Genomic DNA, 24,568 nt, shown 5'->3' with positions numbered 1-24,568 from the left:
TTTATATATGGCAGCTGTGAAGACAATCTCTTTGGGCTGTGTTCCCTAGTTCCTCTGGCAACCAGGTCATGAGCACAGCCCAACACTCTCTTTTAATCTAATTTCTTACATCTGTGAAGGAAGATAAACCTGTTCATTGTAGATGCCACATGGAAACAACTTTAAATTGCACCACCTAATGATTGCTTCCACATGGTCATCTGTTGGCATCAAGCATGTAATAATTAATTGCTTTAGTTGGGATTATTTTGTCCATTATACTCTGCAAAATGCAACAAGCAACAGCAACATTAATAATGTCAACAAGTCCTTACTCTAGATGAATTAAGATTAACATATGAAATAGTGAAGCCACTGCAGAAGGATTTGTGTACATGTGGCAGCCATTCCTTTGAGTAGCGAAATTAAATGTCCATGCAGCTCACTATCTCCTGGATATTCTTATGTAGGATATGTTTGGGAAGTTGCACCACACCACATGTATATAAATGTTTCAGAACTTTAAATACAATTAATAAAATACCCGGTTATAGCTTTGTCACCACAGTTACTGCTTCAGCTGGTAGAATCCAGGTGATTCTGCTTATTGTGCTGCACTCCAGCCATTTATCAACCTGAAGCCCATTTATTGCAATTGCCTTTCTGCTTTCCTGAAGAAAACTAGTTTGGAGTAACCTGTTTCCTTTCCTTGCAAGATAAGCCCTCTTCTCCCCACCCTGAAATGGCACCCCTGCAAAGGAGGAGTTATATACACTCTGAGGGGAGAATTATCAGGGCTAGAGCTAGAGTTGGGTGTGAGGAAAGAGAACTAACTAAGACTGAGGGAGTTAGTGAGATGAGATTGCAAGGGGGAAAAGATTTTAAAAAGACATAAATGCCCACTAGCATCCAGTAAATATTCAGCGCGAGCTCCCTTTGTTCAAACTGCAAAATGATTTTGTTATGTACTGAAAGTCTTATCTACAGTTAACCTACATCAAGCCATAGAAAATATACCTTGATGCTTTACAGCCTGAGTTGTGGGGAGGAATTAGTTTGGGATTCGCACAAGAAAAAGGCCACATCAATGTTGACAAACAGTATACTATGGAGAGAGAAAAGGGAGATCTCAAAATAATTACTTAGCAAGCAGGCCTCTCAGAGATGAAGAAATATCTTGCAGAGTTCAGGCTTAACTAGGCCTCAGCTAGAATTCATTACTGTTTGTTTGTTTTTTAACTATACTACAAGGCCTTCTCTTACTATAGTCTTTATATGGGGCGCACTTGTGTATTTTCTTTTATTTACCCTGAACACTTCTGTTTGCTATTATTTGGGTAAATAAATTGTATTTCTCCAATACAATCTGTGACCCATTTAAGAAATGACAGCCCCATCTAAGTTGAAGAGGGTGGGGGAAGAAGGGGGGCCCATTTGTTTATTTTCTATATCCCCCTTTATCTAAACATCACAGGGCAACTGAGAGAGCTTGTTAGTTATTTAGTCTATTAGTGGAGAAGTAGGAGACCTATCTCATACCCAGGGTGTGGGTGGATGTGCTATTGAGAAGGCTGTGCCTTGAGAGAGCAATGGCCATTTTTGCAAAAGTGCCTCAGTTCCTGCTGAGGAGAACTGGCTGTGGAAAAGCCCAGTTGCAGAAGTTACTACACCCAGAAGGACTGCCAGCATTATGGTGTGGGCCCCTTTCACCAACATGTCACCAAAGTCACTGTTACTCGGAAGGAAGTCTGTGCCCCCAGGATCACTGAGGAAGAAACTTTGTGGACAAACATTTTCAATTCCTCTCCATGCCTTCACTAAGGCACTTTGCTGACTGAGGTGTAGGAAAAGATGCCAAAAGATGACTAGACTTGCAGGTGCTGTGTTCCACGTGCACTACAGAAGCTGACAAAGCTGGCAACAGTTGTCACTGTTATTTATTTTATATTCTGCTCATCCTCCTGAAGGAGCCCAGAGCAGCACACCCAGCACCAAGAAAACATTGCAAAATAAAAATAAAAATAGTTTATGAACATTCTGTTTAAAAAAGTTAAAAATATACTCCCATCAGCAGTCTCAGGGTTGCCAGGAATAGTGTCTTTCAGCCATCAAATGGCAGGGTCCATTGGAATTTTTAAAATACCCCCCCCCCGGAAAATCAGAAATGAGGGATACTCCTCGCTCAGAAAGGCAGTCTGCAAATGGGGGACTACCCCTGACAAGGCCCTGTCACAGATCATTGTTAAACAGGCAGCTCCATGTGGTAACAGTACCAACAAGCCCTCACCTATTGATTCTAGAATCCAAGATGGATGATAGTGGGAAAGACACCTTTAGGTACTGGGTCCAAGCCATGTAGGGTCTTATATGTTAGTACTGTACTAACACCTTGAATTGGGCCCACACTGACAGTCACTGTGTGCTTTCAAGCCTGATGTCAGATGGCTCCATAAGCTGCCACCCTTACCAGTTTAGCAGCTGCATTCTACACTAGCTGGATTAAAGATTAAAGAAGAAAGGTATGTGTAAATTTCTGTTGAATACTCTGGGGAATGTCAGCTGGCTACCAAGAGCTGCAAAACGAACACCGCTTGGCATCTTCTCATGCACCAGTGTTGGTCAATCCAGAGCAATTTCTGAGTGTGGCAGGCATATGTTTCACTGTGAAAAGCATCTTGCAAAGAGACAATAGGAGCTAACGTGTGAAACCCTACCAAATGATTTCCAGTTGTGATTTTTGGGATTAAAATACACATTGTGTGGAATGCACTGCACTGGGTTTCATTTATCATCATAATTAGCGAAGAGGAAAATCCTTCTTGGTGGTTAGACTGAAGTTATTGCAATGTTTTAATTTGGGGATAATTGGGTCAAACAACTGAGCCCTGAGCTCTTTGGATGGTCTTGAGCATGTCATTTCCTCTTAGCTTCAGTTGCTCAAATGTCTAGTGAAAATATTATCGTATTTCTCAAGTTTCTTGTTAAGAGGATGGATGTAAATATTTCCTGAAACACACTTTGCACACTAAATGTTCATTTGGCATAATAAAATAATAAATAATTGTATTAACGCTAACAGAAACTATATAACAAAAGGTACGCAATGTGTTTAGTTGTTCCTTTTTTTACTACTAGGCTTAAAAAACACAGGCTCAAGTGTTCAGAACTTTGTTTATTCTTGGAAATGCTGAATGATGTATTAGCTGGTGTAGTAATGGGTTTTAAATCCTCTTTCTGCAAAAACAAATTGCACCCAGTTACATCATTAGCTTTTGCACTTAGACTTCTTTCAGAAATTGTGATATGAAGGTGTTTAAGCACCAAGAATTTTCTCAGGATTAGAGCTTCCTGTACCACCCTCCCACAAACCAGGCACCCCGCTGCCATTGGTTAGGGTCAAATACCACAGGCTCTGCATTCAGAGTAATTCTGTGCCATTTGAGAAAGCAAGAGGCAAAGGTAAGTTTTCTGTTTGTTTCTTTATTGATTAGCAAACTGGATTTTTATATATATAAAAAAGCAGAAGTTATTTTTAAGCAATGCATTTTAATATTTTGAGAATAATTCAAATTATAAAAATGTACCTTATGCTATTTTTATATGGCTATTTCTTAGTACCTTCCTGTGAGAGAGTAATACATTATTGGCATCAAAATATTTGACAGCTCTTGTAGATGCCAGTGTAATTACAGTATGTTCCAATATTTTGCTTATACTCTAAAAGGCGTACAGAAGCACACAGATTTCACAAGCAGTTTTTAGTGGACCAAGCAGATTTACAGGTGTGTATGTGTGTATATACAACACATATACAGAGACATATATATAGTATATGAGAAAGATTGGTGTGGTTTTATTTCTTTAGCTGTGGTCTTCAACAGCCAAATATGCTCCAAAATACTAGATTATAATTTTTTATTTGTAAATGTAATCTAATTTATATAATAAAACAATAAAATAGTAATATGATATAATATCCTCTTTTGCCAGGTCCAAACTCTTATTCTTCCAGTAGAACAAAACAGTATGTTCAGTGGGTAGTGTGATGGTTTTGGATCTGGAAGACATGGGTTCAGATCTCTCTCCAGTCATGTGTTCAAGACACAGTCTCTCAGTTTCAGCAATACATTTGCACATTTAGATAATCAGGGACTTACTTCAGAGCTCCTTGTGAGAATATCAACAACAAAATATCAACTACCGGTACTTTGCAAATTAGACATTCTAGACAATATGAGCAGTAGTAAAAACAGTACAAGTTACAATATGAGCAAATCATCACACTGTTTGGAATTATAAATAAACAGAAAAAATAACCAAGTTAGACTGTCCTTATACTATTTGTATATTGCAAATAAGTTCACTGACGTATTAGAGGTTCCTAAGTTATCAGCATAATAGCATATCTGTAAAGCAACTCTTTAGACAAACCTGTAACAGTGTAAATAAATCAGTTCTGAAAAGTGCAATACAGTTAACCCTTGGCTATAGGCAAAGAGAGTCTGCCGGCTGTAGGTTATGTCTTCTAGGTAGCTAAAAAAACTGGAAAGTGTATAAGAGAAAAATGAGTGCCTTGTGCTATTCACCATTCCCATTGGAATTTCATGCCTCCATGTGTAAACCTGCTTCACAAAGGCCTTCTTTCAAGAGGCTTAATATCAGTTTGTTTCAGTCTAGGGAACCTCAAAAGACAAATTGTCTCATGAATTTCTAATATCATACACTGTGTGCCTTAAGCACAGCTTCTAAATGTGTAAAAAGTCATGTGCCGCTTTCTCAGTTTAAATACAGTGTGTGCATGTGTCTGTGTATTCACACTTTTCCCATATAAATCCCTCAGTGTATGTGAATGATACAATGAAGATTGGAAATTGGATTGGGGGGTTATTTAAAATTTGATGTGCATTGCTTTAAAATGATAAGAGAAGACTGATAATGTTCAGACCACATGGCTCCTATCCAACTAAAGCTATTTGTGCTTGGCACAAGTTAGTTGCAACTAACAAAGCACATTGATTCCAGTTTGGCTTAAGGGTGACTAACTAGGTGGGCGGTGGCCAGAATTTTAAACAAAATTCAAACCAATGTTCCAGATCTACTTTAGATTTCAATAAAACAATTGTAAACAATATAGTTATAACCTACCCCAATCTAGCATGCTAAGAGTGCAGAGGCTCTGTGAGTTCAAAATCCAGTTTCATGGGCTGCATTCCCATTGCCACCAGAACCTGCGTTCAGCCCATTGGAACAACATGTGCATGAACCTAGAGTCACTCATTGCAGAACCAGGAAGGATATACTAGATGAGTTATTGTGCAGCATAGAGTTTAGGCAGCGTACTTCTAGCCCACGCTTATGAACAGATTAGTCCCATTTGAGCCAATAGTGGCCTGAGCCCATGCTTATGAACAGATTAGTCCCATTTGAGCCATATGGGGGTCTGGCTTTATCCCATCACCAAACTGTATCTATTTAGGTATATGTGCTGGACTCCTAGCTGTCAGGGGAGTACCTGATGCTATAGGGTAGCAGTCCCTTACAGGAGATCACAACACTAAAATACAATCCAAAGTATTGAAAGAAGCTGAGTGGGAAGTGGGGAGAGCAGGCCTAGAGTATCCTCTGATTTCTGGATCCAGGTGATCACTCTTCCTAATGTATTCAACCTGCTCTGTACAATCACCCCATTAAGAGTCTCAACCAACATAGCGATGGAGCACAGCTATGCACCTGTGATGTCCACTGATCGCAAAGGAGGCAATATGAATCCCATCAGGACTTCTTAACCATGGAGCCAAAGTTTATCACTTTTAGAGTAGTGTATAATTGGGAATGTTGCCCTTATACATCCAGTTGTACAAGTATGTATATTGTTTACTTGACAAACAATTCCAATTATATATATGCTGAAGTAGAATGTCTAAATAGAATAAGTATCATTTGAAAATGTTTCTCTCTGAAGTGTTACACTCTCCTGATTACCATCATGGCTCCAGTGACCGATTACTGTGTATACATACATCAAAATATTTGTAAAACCCCTTAGCTCATCACATTTCTAGTTAATAGTATTCAATAACCTATGTATTATATTTCATATGATATTTGCATTTATATTTTTAATAATCGCGTATATGCTCTCTTCCTTTAGGAGACTGAAGAATGAAGGCCATTGCAAATATTTTCATGCATTTTTTTCTCTTTGATGCTGTTTTGGCTGGTCCTACAAGGAGTCCTGTAACTTACGACTCTGAAACATATGATGTTGGTTTGGAAGATCTGGATAGCCTATATGACTATGATGAAAATCTGTCTGTTGATCAGGCACAGGTAATTCTAAATTGTGGGGTTTATTTTGCTCTTATGTATTATATTGTACAATTGTTAATAGTGATAACAAACACATTTTTATATTAGGTGGGTTGGGGAGAAGAAATGAGTTACATTGACAGGTACTTGTATTTTCTGTTTAATGGACTCAGTTTACAATTCAGATCACAGTCAGCAATTTGTGTGTTTCTGCAGGAAATAGGTACATATTGGTGGATCTCATTAGGGAATCACTGAGTGATGGCATGCTAAAATAGAATAAAGCAAACATCCATTATCTCACCTGTTTGTACCATGGTCTCCTGACATCACCTAATCTGTTGATATACCATCATGTCTTTTGATAACACACTAGAACAGCTGGTGCTTGAGCCCATCTCATGTTCTTGTGGATCACTTGGGGTATAGCCAGGAGCTGATATTACATTAATATTGGGAATCTGAGGTGAGATACCCATGTAGTGGAAGTTTTCCCCAGTTTTAGTCCCCATGCAGAGGTGCCTTAAGGTCCAAAACAGTTTACTGCTGCAGAAGATAAAGCTTCAGTAATACAGTTCCAGATGTTCATATATACATACAGCTTGTAGGCTTTGCAGCTACAGATAGGTATATACAAGTTCAAAGTATTTCTGTTGCTCCAGTTTCAAGGCATAACACAGACTCCAACTCACAGACAGACTCAAAGACTGACTCTGACACATAGGCCCAAGATCCCGGCAACGCTGAACTGAGATGCCTTAATCACTTATATAGACAGCACTGGGCCATTGCCATAGCAACTGGCTTGGTTGACCTTGTTCCTATTGGCTTATGATTCTGTCTGAAATGTCAATAGTGACCAGGTCTGGGAGGAAAAAATAGACAAATTTTTAGAGGTAGTTGAAAAAGTTTTGATATTCATGTGAGAATTTTGTTTTACATTTGCTTTCAGAATAGTCTCTGTGTGTGAAGTTAAGCAACTGGAATCTGACTGATAGAAGAATGCTAAAGAGAAACAATTTCTGACAGTTTAGGACAATAAACATTATATTATGTTGGGCATCTTAGGGAACGAAAGTCTGGCTATATTACACAAGGAAATATAGGAAAGTAAAACCAGTGTTTTCTTCAGATTGTGAGGAAAGTGTATTTCTTTTTGTGATTTATAGCCAAGATAGAAGTCTAGGATTTTTGCCATGGTGTCAGTGGGAGGTCTTCTTCCCACACTGGAATTCTTTTTACAAATTCATACAAATGGTATAAAACTTTTAAGAATGCATGTCTGGAATTTTATGTAAATGCTCTGAGTTATGTATCTTCTTAGATAGGATATGTTGTTGCCATCCTCCAGGTGCTAAGGAAAGTGGAAGTTGTGCAGATTTTGAACTGTAGGATGATGAATTTGGCTCCTGACATCTCCCTTTGTACATTGCTATCTCTTGTATCACTGTGATCCTTCCAGGTAGGAAGGTGGAAGATCTAAACAGAAGTCTGGGTTCACTTTAATTGTCCTATTGCCATAGTTAAGAAGAATACTAGAGTGGAAAGTTCTGGAAGTTTACCAATCTGCAGATGAGGTGGTATATTGGCTTTCGTTTCTTCTTTAGCTTCCAAGTTCTAGGAACTTGGCTCCTTTTAAAATATTTCATCCTAAGGGGGCTTATTGTTCAGGAGAGAACTGAGGAAAAGAAAGATGCCATTCAAGTAGATAATTTATGTGTCTGCTGCCAAACAGAGACAACAGGAAAAAGGAAATGTTAAAAGAAAATAAACATAAGAACAAGGAAGGGATGGTTAGGTCCAGCAGGAGAAAGAGACTAGAAAGGGAGTGCAATTTGAGGAGTAATCTGTACTTATTTTCATTTTTGAGCTGAGCCTCAAAATGTTCCTCAAGCTTCTGAAATATAGTATTTATATTTTTCTTTGGGGTTAGCGTATCAGTCTCTTTTGAGAAACGTGTCCATGTTTGCCTGTGGCTGTTGAAAGATTCCCATGTCTATAAAAATCTTAAAGTGGAAACATTTTTATTAGCTCTGATTCAAACCTTGAATCATGAGGACTACCATAATTGCACTCCAGAGCTGAATAAGTAAGCTGAGCTACCTGACTGAAAATGGAGATGTATAGGAATTCCCTTTCAAATGCTTGAACCAACCCTAGAATAGCAGAAGAGGGAATTGTAGTTCTAGGCAGGAGTGTAAGTCTGAAAACAAGACAAGTCATATAAGACATAACAGAGCAGTGTAAGACATCCTCCTTCACACAGGTGGGGAAAGGGGTGTTTCTATTTGCAGTCCACATTTAATAAGATGCAAATTGCACTTACTGACACATGTATTATTGTGACACATGTACTCTACTCAACTCATGTACCTGAACTCTTATGATAGTATTTATTTATCACATTTCTATACTGCCCATATAACTAAGTTGTTTGCAGCATCTTATGTATAAGATGTATAATGCATTTTTTTTATACAATCCAAAGTTTAAAACAATAAAACCAGCAGTAGAGAAACTATCTAAAAGCCAGCATAAACAGAGCAGCATAAATGCAAACCACCATAAAACCAGCCAGGGCGAAGAACTTGGTGCAGTTATTTAAAAGTGCCAAACAAATATGCCTATTATAAAGGTGTGATAAAATAAAATTTAAAAGGCTTCACCTTTTCCTTTTTACTATTCCTTGCGCCCTTCTTGGCAAAAGTCATCCCACAGGGCAACAAAGACATTTTCCATTCCAAAACTAGGCCTGAAACCCAACTCAATTAGAGAAAACCCAACTAAAATAGAAAATCAGTGTTATCCATGAGAATCTAAAACTAGATCACCCAGTCAAATACCTTACTTAGGAAGGGGATATTTGTGACCATCTTGGACTTGTTAATAGGTCTAGGCTAGTTTGTTTTTCAAGACAATCTAATTATCACCTCTTTTAAAGTGGCTGGAACTGTTTCTTCTTGCAATGAGGAATTCATAGCCTACTAGATCCAGGTAGACATTTGATATAATATGGCAAGATATGCAAGGGTCCAGCACATGTGATTGGATGAAGTCAGTCTTCCCTACTAAAGTTTAAGTGCCAGTAAAATAGGACATTTAACATAGGCTCAGGTAGCATTTTCCATTACTTTCATAGAAGTAATCCTTAGCATAATGTGATAAAATTAAAAAGCAAGGATATCAAGAGAAGCATCCAAGAGAAAATTGCTAAGCAGCAAAGTAAGGGAATGACTACCCCTCCTTTAGAATCCTTGAAATTAAATTTGAACTAGGGCAATGGACCAGCGCGGGGGAGGGGGGATGTCAAAGTCTCTTAGATGGTACATGTTTAAATTATTTAAAAAGAATGAAAATTCCTGTGTAATCATTCTGATTAAAAGGCATACTTAAACATGATGATTTTCTCTTCCTTGAAAAATTTCAAGACTAAATAATAGCAGAAGGGGGTAAAGCTAAAAAGCTGACATAATGAGAGAAAAATGTTTTCAGCTGTGATGGTATAAGAGATTGATTGTAGCAGGGGGGAAATGAAAGAGAATCAGCATGCACAACTCCTATCAGCCTTGACAAAAATACTACATGGTGATCCTACATGCATGTATACAGGCTGGGAAGCAATTGACTATAGCTTCCCACGTCATGTTACACTATGTGGACAATCACGTCAAAAAGGATGCTTAGAATTGTGGGTTGGTTTTTAAATAATGCATTAGAAAATGCCAAATTGGTAATATCATGTATTTGTACACATCTGTCAACAGTGCAAAAGTTCATTTACTTTCCATGGTTGAACGATTGCTGAAGGTTTTTATCAGAGGAAGGAGATTAGGATGCAGCTCATTTTCAGGAAGATAGGTGTGCAGAAATCAGTGGATCCTCATGGGAGGATTATGCTCCTCCTGCTGCTACTTCTGTCTTGTTCAAAAATAGGCTCTTACACCTTCTCCCTCTGTTGGGGTTGAGAGGAGATAAGAGCAGGGTAAGAGGAGAAGGATCAAAGACCTTAAATTCTTTGGGGGGGGGGTTAGGTCAGGTCTTACTCAGATGTAGCAAAGGAGCTTTGTTTACAGTACTTCTAGCAGCAGTTTTCTGAGCTCGAAGATTATAGGTGATTGCCTCACCTGTTTTACAAACAGAGTTTGAGTTGAAAGAGAAAATAATGTCATCGTGAGCCACTTGGGTTGGGACTAAGTGAAGATCTTTTGATCAGCTGGTTTTGATACAAAATCATTGGGAACTAGTTTACTTTGCAGATCCAAATAATTACTTGGGCTTCTGTTGCTAAAGGTAATGGTTAAATAATGATTGCCGAAGGGAGAAAAATTAGCATTCATATCCATCAGCTATGGAGGCCAATATGCAGTTAAGTTCACATATACTGTATAGTGTAGGTCATGTAAACAAGGGTGTGTGTTTTCCCTGAATAATTTTCATTTTCCACAGGTATTACATTAACACAGAATTTTCTGAGGGTTTCAGGACTTTAGGTGGCTTGGGGATTTTGCCAGGGTAAGCCAATGGGCACTTAATAGAAACCACTCAGGAAACCATTTTAAAATTTCATTCCTGTTTACCACAGAAAACACAGTAGCAGACTGCTTTGGAAGAAAGTGTAGAATATATGCTTAGCTTAGGAAAACTGAATGGAAAGTGCATAAGATGGACATTAAAAGGTTTTTAGAATGTATTTAATACTTTATTTCCCCCTGTTATACCGTTCACAGTATGCAATTTGACTTTGAAGAAACATGTACTAATGCATATCTGAGAATCCCCATACTCATGCTTATGTAGCCAAAACCACACTACTTGTGGACAAAAGAGAGGTATTGCTAGACTCAGGGTAAACTGAAGGTATGAGAAATTTTTAGAGGAAAATATCCTAAAGGGGCAGAGACTCCCCAAAGAGTTCCATAATAGCCCAATTACATTGAATTGGGTTCAGTGAGAGAAAAACATGACAACTGGATGGAAAGAAGGACTAGAATGGAGTGACTGAGAAAGGAGGACAAATAAACATGATTGTGGTAGGAGGAGCCAGCTCCTTGTACAGATACGTAGGTCACTTCCTAGGTTAGGCTGAGAAGCTATATTTAAATACCAACAGAGACGGAAGAGAGACACGGCCATATACATGAATGGGGAAATAAGAGGCAGGGTGCCACTTAGACATTCTAGGTAAGAGTAGCAATGTTGCCTTCTTGACAAGCATAAACGGCACCCAATCAAAAGTTTTAAAAGATCCCTAAAGGCATTTCAGTTACTTCCGTTTTAATTGAGAATCTGTAAGATCATAACGAGGTCAAACTTACAAGGAAGCGTTTAAGTCCCATTGATTTCAGTAGAAAAGTCTTTATGGGGATATCTTATTTCTTCAAAGATACAGTTCAGATACATTGCTTGTTCCTACTGTTTCTGTTCATGTGCACATGAACTAAGTGTCTTGATGTCATGCTGTTCATGAGACCTTTTAATGGGAGACTGTATTATTAATTTTATTAAATTATATACTACTGATATATGAAAATTGCTTCTGTGAAGCAAACCTCTTTTTACTTTTTACTCCCTTCATATATGACATATAATTTCCACTGTATATTTATTTGGAGGGAGAAAATGCTTTCTTAGAACAGCAGAGGAAATAAACAAAGAGGGGGAAAGTAATACATCACACCGACTATTCCTCTGCCCCATCACAATCTCACATTTCTGATTTTTCAAGTGTTGCCAAAAACAAACATTTGGAAGATAAAAAACTATTTTCTGCATTATTGAACCTAGGAACATCTTTGTCTTGTTAAGCTCTTGTTTGAGCTGTCAAATATGTAAAAGACAGAATGGTGCATGGCTTAGGATAAAACTAACGAGAAGCAGATTTCCCTTGTAACCTCCAGGTCACATGTTCTCATTGTGTGAAATGGCATAGTAGCATATTGATCAGTGCTTTAAATCACCTGTCATTGGATTTATGCCCAAAAGACAAAGCCAGAACTATCACTTTATTGACAGTCTTGTGAAGCTTAAGATTTAGCAGTCAGGAAACACATCTTTGATTCTCGTTTTTTGGAATGCCTTCTGCAGAGTTTAACTTTGGAAGAGTCATGTCAGAAATGTGAGCATCCCAGTTCATTCTAGATGGAGTAAATGCAAGTTCTTGCCCAAGGCACAGCCACACAGAGGGTGAATATATGAAGGATTCATGAAACTACATCCATGAGTCATTATCCCTTATGTTCCATTTTCTGGTTTCTTCAGCTGAATCTGTCTGTTGAGAGATTGTATTGCCTCCTGCCTTTCAGATCAGGACTTTACTTCTTTGCTTTCAGATTTTGGTGTGAATTTGCACCATTACACCAATGCACATGGCTGTACACCTAGCAAATTTTGATTTCTTTAGTTATGAAAAGAAATACAGTGGTACCTCGGATTAAGTACTTAATTCGTTCCGTAGGTCCGTACTTAACCTGAAACTGTTCTTAACCTGAAGCACCACTTTAGCTAATGGGTCCTCCTGCTGCTGCCGTGCCACCGGAGCACGATTTCTGCTCTCATCCTGAAGCAAAGTTCTTAACCTGAAGCACTATTTCTGGGCTAGTGGAGTATGTAACCTGAAGCGTATGTAACCCGAGGTACTACTGTATATGCATGTGGTATTGTGAGAGGGAAAGCATGTGGAACAAAGAGCCATTGTGGAAAGTGAGAGGAACAGGCAGAAAGAAAGCAGAATAAGGTGAGAAATGAAAGTGTGTTGGTGCGCGTGCACACATTTAAGTTGGCATCCCTTATACCAGCATTACTTTCTAATGTTAACATTTTTTCAGAATACTAGTGGAATCCTTGTCATTCATCTCTCTTCCAGACCAAGCCAAGTCCCCCGAGTTGTTGCTGCCATAAAGTGATATTTCATAAAGAGAAAAGATCATAAGAGCTACAAAAGCTTTTATCTAAATGTAGATCTTTAAATAGCCATAGTGATAAAATTAGTAACCACAAATTGAAGCTTCAGTTCTGTGTGTACCTACCTGGGAAGCTGAAAACAGTGAGATTTATCATAATAAATGAATGAATGAATGAATGAATGAATGAATGACCAGGTTGCCCCAGTCACCATGGGCAGCTTCCAACATAATAAAAGCACAGCATTAACATGCATACTGTTACACTGTAAGAGATATAGCTTCCTAAATGTAAAAACACTTCCTTAAGCTCGTCAGTCTCTATTGTATTTTCTAAACATGCTGCAATTACTATTAAAGAATCATTTTAGAAAAGATGATATTCTCTGATATGGCCTTGATCAAAAGTAAATTGCTCATCATGTCTGCTGCTTCAAGTGGATAAGCTGCCATATTTTTACATGGCATATGTTAGCACTTTTGCATAATGCTCCTGCTGGGTCAAGACGTCTGGAATGTGTTCCTCCCTCTAGACTTCCTCCATGAAGAAAACATCTGCCTTGATTTCCTGTGTTCTTTTAGTCTTCTTTTGATTTGTCCCAAAGTCCATTCTTGTCTAAGCTGTCTCCTTTTCAAAATGACAGATGGGAACAATGTGTTTTAGAGACACGCATATGATAACAGTCTTTATCCTTGTCACCCTGCCTAGAGGGACAAGAACATATCTCATCTCATCAAGATACTGATATCCCAAAAACACTTTCTTAGCTTCATAGTCACAAAAGAAGGCATTGATGGTGGCGGTTCCTGTTCTCTGCAAAAAAGAGGAATTCCAGGTTATCTATTGAAGGGGGAGGTGGGGTGACTTTGGCCTCTTTGCTCCCTGTTTCAGGATTGCAAAACTAATCAAAACCCTGTGAGGGAGGTGCATGTGAGGAGTAAAGTGAAGTAAGGTGGAATGCTTCACTGGTGCCTAGAACATTCATAGAATCATAGAATCATAGAGTTGGAAGAGACCACAAGGGCCATCGAGTCCAACCCCCTGCCAAGCAGGAAACACCATCAGAGCACTCCTGACATATGGTTGTCAAGCCTCTGCTTAAAGACCTCCAAAGAAGGAGACTCCACCACACTCCTTGGCAGCAAATTCCACTGTCAAACAGCTCTTACTGTCAGGAAGTTCTTCCTAATGTTTAGGTGGAATATTCTTTCTTGTAGTTTGGATCCATTGCTCCGTGTCCGCTTCTCTGGAGCAGCAGAAAACAACCTTTCTCCCTCCTCTATGTGACATCCTTTTATATATTTGAACATGGCTATCATATCACCCCTTAACCTCCTCTTCTCCAGGCTAAACATGCCCAGCTCCCTTAGGCGTTCCTCATAAGGCATCGTTTTCCAGGCCTTTGACCATTTTGGTTGCCCTCCTCTGGACATGTTCCAGTTTGTCAGTGTCCTTCTTGAACTGTGGTGCCCAGAACTGGACACAGTACTCCAGGTGAGGTCTGACCAGAGCAGAATACAGTGGCACTGTTACTTCCCTTGATTTAGATGCTATACTCCTATTGATGCAGCCCAGAATTGCATTGGCTTTTTTAGCTGCCGCGTCACACTGTTGAATCATGTCAAGTTTGTGGTCAACCAAGACTCCTAGATCCTTTTCACATGTACTGCTCTCAAGCCAGGTGTCACCCATCTTGTATTTGTGCCTCTCATTTTTTTTTTGCCCAAGTGCAATACTTTACATTTCTCCCTGTTAAAATTCATCTTGTTTGTTAATTCATCTTGTTTGTTAATTCAAGGTTCCTTGAAGGTGTACCATTTTATGTGGATGCTATTGGGTACTTGCAATGTGGAATTGTAGCTTCTGTTGCATGGTGTGTGTGTTCTCTCTTTTATCTCAACATCCCTTCCCTAATCACTGCAACTTGAGTGACCTTAGGTTTGATTTTTAATCACAGTGAATTATTTTCTATCAGTCAAAACATGAGATTCACAAACACACAGACAGCCCCTCCTCACCTCTCAAGCTCTGTCAGCTTAGTTTTGATTCTTAGAAAGGAGAGGAGAGGAGGAAAGTTTATGTGTTTAACTTCTTGAAAGAAATAGACCTCAGGAAAAACTTGGAAGCTTAGTAGGTCCCTGATCTTCCACGTTAATAATGTGATCTGGTCAGGAACATGGAATCATGACTGGAACAACCCCAATTCACCTTACTCAGCATGCACACAGAACTTACGCAGATCCCTAAAATATTTTTTAGCAATTCATCCAAAGACCACATGGCAGTTCACAACATAAAAATATAATATTAGAACACAGAATACATAACAAAACAAAAACAAACAAACCAATAAGCAGCCTCCCACAAACACATTTGAAGGGCGATGTAATGTTGATCAGCCAAAGGCCTGGTAACAGAGAAATGTTTTCTCCCAACACCTGAAGTTATGTAATAAAGGGGCCAGGCAAGCTTCACTGGGCAGAGCATTCCACTAATGTCGAGCCACCACAGAAAAGATCTGTTTTTGTGGTGCCATCTTCAGGCCCTCTTATGGAGGAAGCACACGAAGAAGGACCTCAGATGATGATTACAGGGTCAGGGTTGGTTCATATGGGGAGAGGCGGTCTAGGTTCTTTTTTTAAAAAAATACTTTTTTATTCAAAATTAAAACAAAACATATTATCCAGAAACATAGCATCCTTATTTTACCCCTTTTCCCCTCCCTCCCCTCCCTCCCCCCACAGAACCCACCCACCCCCACCCCCCGACTTCTTCCCTCATTTCCAGTCTTTGATTTCTCTAAAAATGCTGTTTTCTGCATGTTACACGGTTGTATAGATCCTCAAACTATTTAGGTAATAATTATCAATAAAAGGTTTGTGAATGTTTACTCAAAACCAGCCAAGGAGTCCAGTAGGTTTGTTGCGTCTTCAAATACTTTGTAAAGAGTTCCCATTCATCTTTAAAGTCGCAGTTATCCTTGTCCCATAGCTTGTATGTCAGTTTTGCCAGTTCTGCATAGTCCATCAATTTTTCTTGCCATGATTTTTTAGTTGGGTTTCTTCAGTCTTCCATCCTTGTGCTATTAAAACTCTCGCGGCCGTTGTCGCATACATGAGATGCGGTCTAGGTTCTTAACCAAGTTCTTTGTATTTGCAGCTTTGCAAGCACTGTTTTGGTTCTTTGCTGAAATACTGAACAATGGTTGCCCCCATAAACAGACATGGAAAATGTTCATTCAGACAGTTGGGGGGGATTAAAAAACAACAACCCAGCAAATGATTTATTAACTCAGTCCTTCACTCAATTTATTTCAGTATATTGAGAATACAGAAAGTTTTACAATTCCATTAAAAAAAACAGCCCACCAACAACAACCATTTGGATTTTATTTTATTTTTGCAATATGTTACTAATTTATAGAATCTGTTGCCAACTTTCTCCAGAGAAAACAATCTAGCATGTATGAGAAAGAAAGCTTCACTGAAAAGAAAAATTAAAGTGAATTTTAAAGAAGAGTGGGTTAATGTACGATTTTATAAATTTGTAGACTTATGGAACAGAAAATAGGCTGATATTGTTGTGTTCCAGGGAGTATGTGCCATCTACTGGTAAAATAGGATTCTGAAACTACTATTTCCAATCTGTGTTGGATACTTACTATGTAAACCAAAGAGCTATTCTAAGTCTCCCAAAAATGTAGGTATACAAACTGGGATGCTTTTGTCAGAAACCACACATTTAATCTTGTAGGGTGGCCTCTGCCCAATATCTTAAGGTGTCAAGTTTCATGAAAATTGCAGGTTATCTGCCAATTTGGATTGCAAAGATACATTGGTTTTTAAGTATGTGAACCTAGAGTGGTTGGTTACAGCAGCAAGATGGTGAATGATAGATCCTGCTGTAAAAAGTACTAATTTGTATGTGATATGTGTAGAATAGTGAGTAGACATGGCAGACGACACAGCGATGTCTCCATAAGCAGCTCTTTATTTTGTAAGCTGGAACAGCAAACTGAACAGCAAACAGCTCAGCCGGCCTGCTTTTATAGGCAGCCGTCTGTCTGTCAACACTGTAGCAACAACAACCCAGAGTTTCCCGCCTAAAATAACTGACGTGGACCTGAGTGAAAACTATCTACAGACCTGAGTGAAAACTATCTACAGTATCCCCCTGCTGGCCCAGGGGGAACTTCACTACATAACAATATGGATATTTCACATTTCCTCTGAGCTAGCAGAAAAAGTCTTCCCATCAGACATTCTGCCTGCATTTAGTGCGTAATGCTTTCTTACTGACACATTCTTGCTCCAACCTCACCAGAAACTCCCAGGCCTTTAATATAAGTCCAGGTAACTTGAATATACAGCAAATTATAATAAAAATCGACATTGCATACCGATACCACATTACTGCTTTAATATGTGTGTGTCTCCTAGGTAGAGATTGGAACAGTAGTACCATCTGTAACTCGAGAGATTTATTTACCTTCTCCACTGCCAGAAGAACCCGAAGAAGAAGCATCCACACCTAAGCTTATTGATGGCTCTTCACCTCATGGACCAGGAGTTCTTGGTCCCCATACACATGAAGGTTTGTAAGAGAGAGTTGAGGGACATGATTTTGGCTTTCTGCTTTGTCTAGATATGGGCCTATAATTCCACACAAGCTAAGGAGCCTTTTCATCAGGGAATATGTAATGCAGTTTTCTATACAGGTTTGCAGTATGCAGACTTGTCTCCTTACCATCTAGACTTCTTAAATTGTCTAGTGAGTGTGAGTTCAAGAGTGACAGATAAATTGGGCAATCTAATCTGTTTTCTTCCAGTTTTGAAAAGCAAATTGCTGATTTTGTGTTATTCTGCCTGTTATGGTAGAAGCTGAGCTGAGTTGAGCCAAGCAGTGAGATGTCAGTTGCTAAAGAAAAGGAAATAACTAAAGCCTCCTCCCCAGAACACAACATTGATCCCTCCTATAAGTCAAACAAGCCTTAAAGCTTGGTTGTATGTTAATTAAAGTAATGTCACTAAATTTTAGGTTAATTAGTATAATTATACTAGTACTTCCTCCCTGGGCAATGTGGTTGAGAGTGTGGTGGCTAAATAGCTGCAGGGACGGGGTGAGCTCCGTTGCTCTGTCCCTGCTCCTGCCAATCTATCAGTTCGAAAGCACATACAAGTGCAAGTAGATAAATAGATACCGCTCCGGCGGGAAGGTAAACGGTGTTTCCATGTGCTGCTCTAGTTCGCCAGAAGCAGCTTAGTCATGCTGGCCACATGACCCGGAAGCTGTATGCCGGCTTCCTTGGCCAATAAAGCGAGATGAGTGCTGCAACCCCAGAGTTGGCCACGACTGGACCTAACAGTCAGGGGTCCCTTTACCTTTTAGACCTGTAAGAAACAGATTCTAGTCTGGTTTCAGCCCCAGAACAATTTGGTCCTTTCCATGTAACCTCCTTAGTCCCACTCACATGACCTTATTGGTCCCCGCCTACATAACCTCCTTGACCACAGGTTCAGGGGCGACCAGTAACTGCTCAGGAACAGCAAGAGAAAAGAGACGAGCAGAAGCAAGGGCAGTGGAGTAAATGGGGCTTTAGGTCTTGAGCAACATGGGAGGTGGGAGGCCCTGAATTCCTTACTTCTGGAAAACACTCCAAATCCCACTAAAAAGAATCCAGTAACATTAACCAGTAATGTTAAATATTGCTTCCCAGTCTATTCTAAACACCCACATTAACAGCATTAGACATATAAAATGGCGTCATTTTGCACCATTATGTTCTATTTTCTATAAATATTTGTGATGTTTCTCAATCCCACCTCCTTTTTCAGAAGGCAATAGGGAAATGCAGAGCTCTTCCCAATTACATCCACACACCTGTTAATGAAGCCCTTTCATAAATTGGTTTAAATGCTTTAGATCATTTTCTTATGTTCATTCAGCAGTAGTTTGATGTTTTATTTAATAATCTACAGCTTTCAAGCAGTTTTTCCTCAAGGGTTGGTTGAAGCCTTTCCTGATGTCATTGTTCTGCATGAAAGATGCTAATTAAAAACAATTCTAAGGAAATTGAGGTCTCATTGGGGGGGACCAATTTCCTCAAATATCAAAAAAGCATGCTGGATACCAAACTAAATGTATGCAGGTTTATTAAGTTTTAAAGGGAAGACACAGATCCTGGAGGTAGAATATAAAATGAAGATATCTTCCTGACTATGACTTGAGAAATCTAGTAGGGACAAAATGCTCCATTATTCATAAGAGTATTTCCTATAAAACATTACAGATGTAGTGAATCACTAGGATTATTCAAGCAGCAATTTTCATATCCAGACTAATATACAAGGGAATCCACTTAATTTGACTACACTGAGTCTTTGAAAGCTGTTGGTTTTGAACAGCCACATTGCCTCCAATAATAAATCCACTTAATAACTTCTTGTGTGTTTCATTTAATTGTAAATTTACAAAAGTGTGGTTTGTAACTTTTAAAATAAATATTAAGGGCAAAAAAATGGAGCATTGATATTGTACACATCTTTGCATGCGCACCTAGTTGTGAATGGCGTAACACAAAGTGCATGAAATATTCAATATAATGTTTCCCAATATCTGAAAAATATCACTATGCATTACTCCACAAATTGTGTAAATGTGGAACTTTTATCAAAAGTGCATGACTGGTGATTATTCTGCTACACTAAGAGGAAAGTTATTCATGAGAACTCAGATACCTACACATGAGCCTAAGCCTAGAACAACTAGAATAAAAGGAGCCAAATGCTTTTCAAAATCTCAAACAAAACCATAAACTGGTTCAGCAAGATGGTTAGACCGTGTGGCTCTGTAGGATGGTATGGCTCTGTGTGAATTTTTACAAGTGTATAGCTAAGTGAATGGTTTCTTCTTTCATGTTTTAGGCCTCCCAACTTGTCTTCTGTGTATGTGCCTAAGTACTTCTGTCTACTGTGATGATCGTGAACTCGAAGATCTTCCTCCCTTGCCGAAGGAAACCACACATTTCTACTCTCGCTATAACAGAATCAAAAGGGTCAACAGGGATGACTTTGCTAACCTAAGTATGGATGACTTTACTATTGTTTAATACACTTTATTTTATTGCATGCTATGCAAAGTACTTTCTCATACTGAAAGATAAGTGCATAGTAGCATACATCTTCTGGACATAACATCATATTGTGAACTATAATTTGGAACTATTTGCATCCAAAGAATAGTGATTGTCTGTCCTTCCCACCCCCACCCCTGGTGTTGGTCTTTAAAAGCAGGCAGAAAGGCAGTAATTATTTCCCCTGCTTTGGTGTCCCTGACTAGGCAACTTAAAAAGGATTGACTTGACTTCAAATTTTATATCTGAAATTGATGAAGATGCCTTCAGGAAACTACCACAACTTCAGGAACTGATACTTCGAGATAACAAGATAAGGCAGCTTCCAGAATTACCACCAACCTTGATATTCATTGATATTAGTAACAACAGGCTTGGTCGCAAAGGAATCAGACAAGAAGCATTTAAAGTGAGTTCTGTATTTAACTGCTGACTAATTTGAAAAAAAAATCCCTCAATTTGATACAAAAATCCCTCAAACTGATACAGAAGCCATATTTTTGTGCTCAATTTTAATACTCAAATGGAAAAAACACCTTGCATGAAGTCACTGTCAGAGTAAGGTGGCAGTTGTATGGCTGCATGGTATGATTCTGTCTTCCGTGCTCAGAGAACAATGGGGAAATTGTGCAGTAATAAAGAGAGAACTGCAGTGAGGTCAAGCTCAGTCTTATGGCCTGAAGTAGCCAGGCTTTGCAAACTTGAAAACAAGCAAATAAAACCACTAAGCCGATTGTTCCACACAACTGGAGCTTTGACATTCATTGAATCTCTAAAAAGAATCAATCTTGGTACAGATGTTTAAAATGATTGGCTGAATTTAAGTGTCTGTACTCATGTATGGCTCAGAACGAGAACAAAGAAATCACTTCTTTTAAAAATAATAATAATAGTTTGTTTTCTTCAGGATATGTTTGACTTGCACCATCTTTACATCACTGATAACAACTTGGATCATATCCCACTTCCACTCCCTGAAAGCCTCCAGTCTCTTCATCTGCAGGTGGGCTAAAACAATCAATAAATTCTTTTGGATATAGTGTTGACTGGATAAGAAGTGTGCCAAATTTCATACAAATAGGCTCAGGGGCTTTCGTGCTAGGAAGAACTAAATATTATTTCCTTTTGTTAGAAGTTGGACCCATTGGTTACAAAGGTGCTCTCTCTCCCCCTCCGCATCCTTGAGCTTTTCTTAAATTTGGAGACATAAATTACATATGTATACACAAAAAGTATCAGGTGTTATAACAATAATTGAACAACAAACCAACAACACCAGAACTGGCTTATGAATATAAAGAACAATTTTATACCCTCATAAACCAACTAGACAATGGGCAAACTAAAGTGCAGTGTGCATAACCAAGCCTGTACTGGCTGTACTGGTTATGTATGCAATAAATATGTCATAACACAGCTGGAACAAATAGTCGTTCACTGGAAGCACAATGCAATAAATGTAGGAGCGGTTGCCAGAAGGCGTTCTTCAAGTGGTTAGCTGGAAACGCAAAGCCAAATGATCAATTGAAGCCAAATAGATGAGACCTGTTCTCCGGATATTATCCAGGTTTTTCAGCAAGCTTCATCAGTCCATGATGCTAATCACTCAACACAGTTCGCTCAAGACAAAAGGTACTCACAGGCACAGCTTACATATGGTCTTGCAAAGCTGCTTCCCTCCACCCCCCATAGCACGGGGATTGTGGACAATGGTAAAATCATGTCCTCTGATAGCAAGCTAGACCTGTCAGTCACAACAGAGTTCCTCCTCTGTGGTCTCTCTAATACTAATGTTCTCCCTCTTCCCATCCTCCCAACATAGTGGGTAAGGTTAGACACACTGGGCCACATCCAGCGCTTCAGCTTTCCTGACGCAACAGACATCAGTGTGTGCAGTATAGCTTCCTTTCCCCATCCTGTCACCCTCCGACCTTCCAACAAAATCAGCTTGGAGGCGGGGAGGACACCCCCCCCCCAGAGCAGATTCCGGTATATGCAAGAGGTGGAGAGAAAATGGAGGTCCTATTTTACCAGTGGAACCACATACATGGAGCATTGGATAAAACCAATATCTGGTTGCAGCAGATATTTGTCTGCAGCATTTGATGTCTAGATATCTAAGGTGTCACAAAATAATAATAAATAATAATTTTATTATTTGTACCTTGCCCATGTGGCTGGGTTTCCCCAGTCACTCTGGGCAGCTTACAGCATATCTTAAAAATATATATATAAAAACATCAGTTTCTCATCTGACCTTCATCACAAAGTCCTAGGGCTTTGACTTGTGCCTCTTTGATATCCCACTTCACCTCTAAAAACCCCCAAATTCCTCTGAGGCACCCTGCTTGGCCCCAGGATCTATCCAAATCCAGTGCACGCTACTACTAATTATTAGGTTATTGTTGACAAACTGACATTTAAATTGGAATTTAAATACTGGCTTTAATAAATCTTTTGTTTTCTTTTTAGAACAACAATATACAAGAGATGCATGAAGATACTTTCTGCAAAATGAAGGATTATTCTTACATCCGCAAATCTCTCGAAGACATCAGGCTAGATGGCAATCCCATTAATCTGAGCAAAACCCCTCATGCTTACATGTGTCTACCCCGTCTGCCTGTTGGGAGCCTCTTTTAGGCTTAGGCCATAACGAAAATGTCATGTAACATAATTTCTTTTGCAAGTATGCTTTCTAAAGCAAACTGCTTTAAAAGCTTGTGACAGTATAATATGGTTGTATTGGTGTAAAATAATAAGTAAACAGTTGCAGTCAGTAACGCACAGTGCTGAATACTAATTCATTCTCTATTAAAGTATACTATGCTTCCATATCGTAACCAGTGCATTGTAATCAGTGCAGAATAGCTGACATGATAACTATGATGAAAGGAGAAGGGAATGAATAAGTATTAGAGAAACTGAATATTAATGATACTTGGTTCATAATTTTATCCACATTAAAATTGTAATAGTAAAGCTATAAGAATTGTATATAAATAGAAAATGACCCATGCTACCTTGTTTTTAATCATATTCTATATGTAAAGCTTTTCCATAATTTTTTTCATAAAAATGTAACAAAAGTCCTGTCTGGATGAAACCAAAGCTCCATATAGGCTAGCGTCCTACTTGCTATAGAGGGCAGCTAGGTGCCAGATCAGGTTATTTTACTAAAACATTAATATTAAAAATAAATATACTCTCTTGTAAAATGTTGAACACTGCTTTGTACTAGAGAGGAAACATGGAAACCGTCCTTATAAGGACTTATAAGTAAAAAAATGTACACCAGGTTTGTGTATTGTCTTCGCAGTAATTTTGTGCTAGATAATAGTGAAGAAATAAAATTCCTCTCTTCTCTACTAAGCTCACCAACCAACTCAAACAACAGTAGAAGACTTCTGTGAAATGATATATTTCAATAGTTCCTGACACCATGGAAATAAGTGCAGAGCAATACCAAGTGTATTGTAGAAACTTTACAGAATGTTTCTGTTCATATATTTTAATACACCAAAGGGGAGAAAACATTCAAATATGAAGCATTCCTTCCTAAGAAACTCTGTCCCCAACATTTGGTCAGTATTTACCTTCTACATATATGCTTTCCTCTCTAGCATCACACTACCTAATACTTACTTCAAGTGTCTATGACAGTTTAGAAGATACTGTCCTTATTGTCTTGGAAGATGTTTAGTAGGGCCAGTTCTGGGGTGGTTTCTAATACTTGCTTAGTTATTTTACATATTTCTCGTATGGCTGTTGTCCAGAATAGTTGGATTTTGGGGCACTCGCACCACCTGTGGAGGTATGTGCCTGTGGAGGTGCACCCTCTCCAGCATTTTGGTGAGGTTCCTGCCCATTTACATCACAAAGAACTCATAACCCACCTACTTTCAGCGCCAGAAACATAACCAGACACTGGAAGGACCTGTCAGGAGTAAGCATGGACAAATGGTACCAAATAGTATGGGAAACAGCCTTACTAGAAAAATTAAACAATAAACTGAAACTGACACGGAGACAAATAGAAGAAGACACCTTTACCCTTGTATGGCTCCCCTTTATCACATACACAGCCCAGCACGACAATGACAAAAATCCACCAACAGCATACAAATCAATATGGCTAACCTGATCCAGAACACCTACCCACCCCACTCACACATGAAAACAAAGACCACCACAGCCAATCACAAACAAACAACCACACCCTAGGCCAACCCCAACCTCTCTCACCAC

The 24,568-nt window shown here is 38.9% G+C and overlaps 1 protein-coding gene and 1 long non-coding RNA gene across 8 annotated transcripts in view; one reads left to right on the top strand and one right to left on the bottom strand.

Moving 5' to 3' along the window:
* Positions 1–1,621, bottom strand: part of LOC309378490 — a 203,943-nt gene extending 202,322 nt beyond the window's left edge. For 2 of the 3 annotated variants that reach the window (XR_014172099.1, XR_014172100.1), the window contains exon 1: positions 1,519–1,621. This is a non-coding gene — a long non-coding RNA (uncharacterized lncRNA). Of the gene's footprint in view, positions 1–523; positions 961–1,518 lie in introns of those variants that run through there. The other variant, XR_014172101.1, reaches the window with a different exon arrangement.
* EPYC (epiphycan) lies at positions 46–23,103 on the top strand. 5 transcript variants are annotated; one of them, XM_081926603.1, is made up of 8 exons: positions 1,758–1,856; positions 3,262–3,438; positions 6,131–6,309; positions 17,628–17,781; positions 20,112–20,270; positions 20,527–20,729; positions 21,228–21,323; positions 22,793–23,103. In XM_081926603.1, the coding sequence occupies exons 3-8, from the start codon at positions 6,142–6,144 to the stop codon at positions 22,961–22,963; spliced, it is 951 nt and encodes a 316-aa protein (XP_081782729.1). In that variant the 5' UTR covers positions 1,758–1,856; positions 3,262–3,438; positions 6,131–6,141; the 3' UTR covers positions 22,964–23,103. The 5 variants fall into 5 exon arrangements, with proteins under 5 accessions (XP_081782732.1, XP_081782731.1, XP_081782729.1 ...); XM_081926606.1 differs by lacking the exons at positions 1,758–1,856; positions 3,262–3,438 and adding an exon at positions 46–65; XM_081926605.1 differs by lacking the exon at positions 3,262–3,438 and having other exon boundaries at positions 1,726–1,856.
* The last annotated feature ends 1,465 nt before the right edge of the window (positions 23,104–24,568 follow it).

The sequence above is a fragment of the Podarcis melisellensis genome, assembly GCF_964234715.1.
Source record: "Podarcis melisellensis genome assembly, chromosome: 10".
In the NCBI taxonomy this organism is placed as follows: Eukaryota; Metazoa; Chordata; class Lepidosauria; order Squamata; family Lacertidae; genus Podarcis; species Podarcis melisellensis.
Note: the sequence above shows the minus strand (reverse complement) of the source record. Positions and strands in the feature narration are given on the sequence as shown.

Coding starts and splice junctions, on each gene's coding strand:
- EPYC (XM_081926606.1), top strand. CDS start 6,142: ATGAAGGCCATTGCAAATATTTTCATGCATTTTTTTCTCTTTGATGCT. Junction 6,310..17,627: donor TGTCTGTTGATCAGGCACAG/GTAATTCTAAAT, acceptor TGTGTCTCCTAG/GTAGAGATTGGAACAGTAGT. Junction 20,271..20,526: donor GGATGACTTTGCTAACCTAA/GTATGGATGACT, acceptor GTCCCTGACTAG/GCAACTTAAAAAGGATTGAC.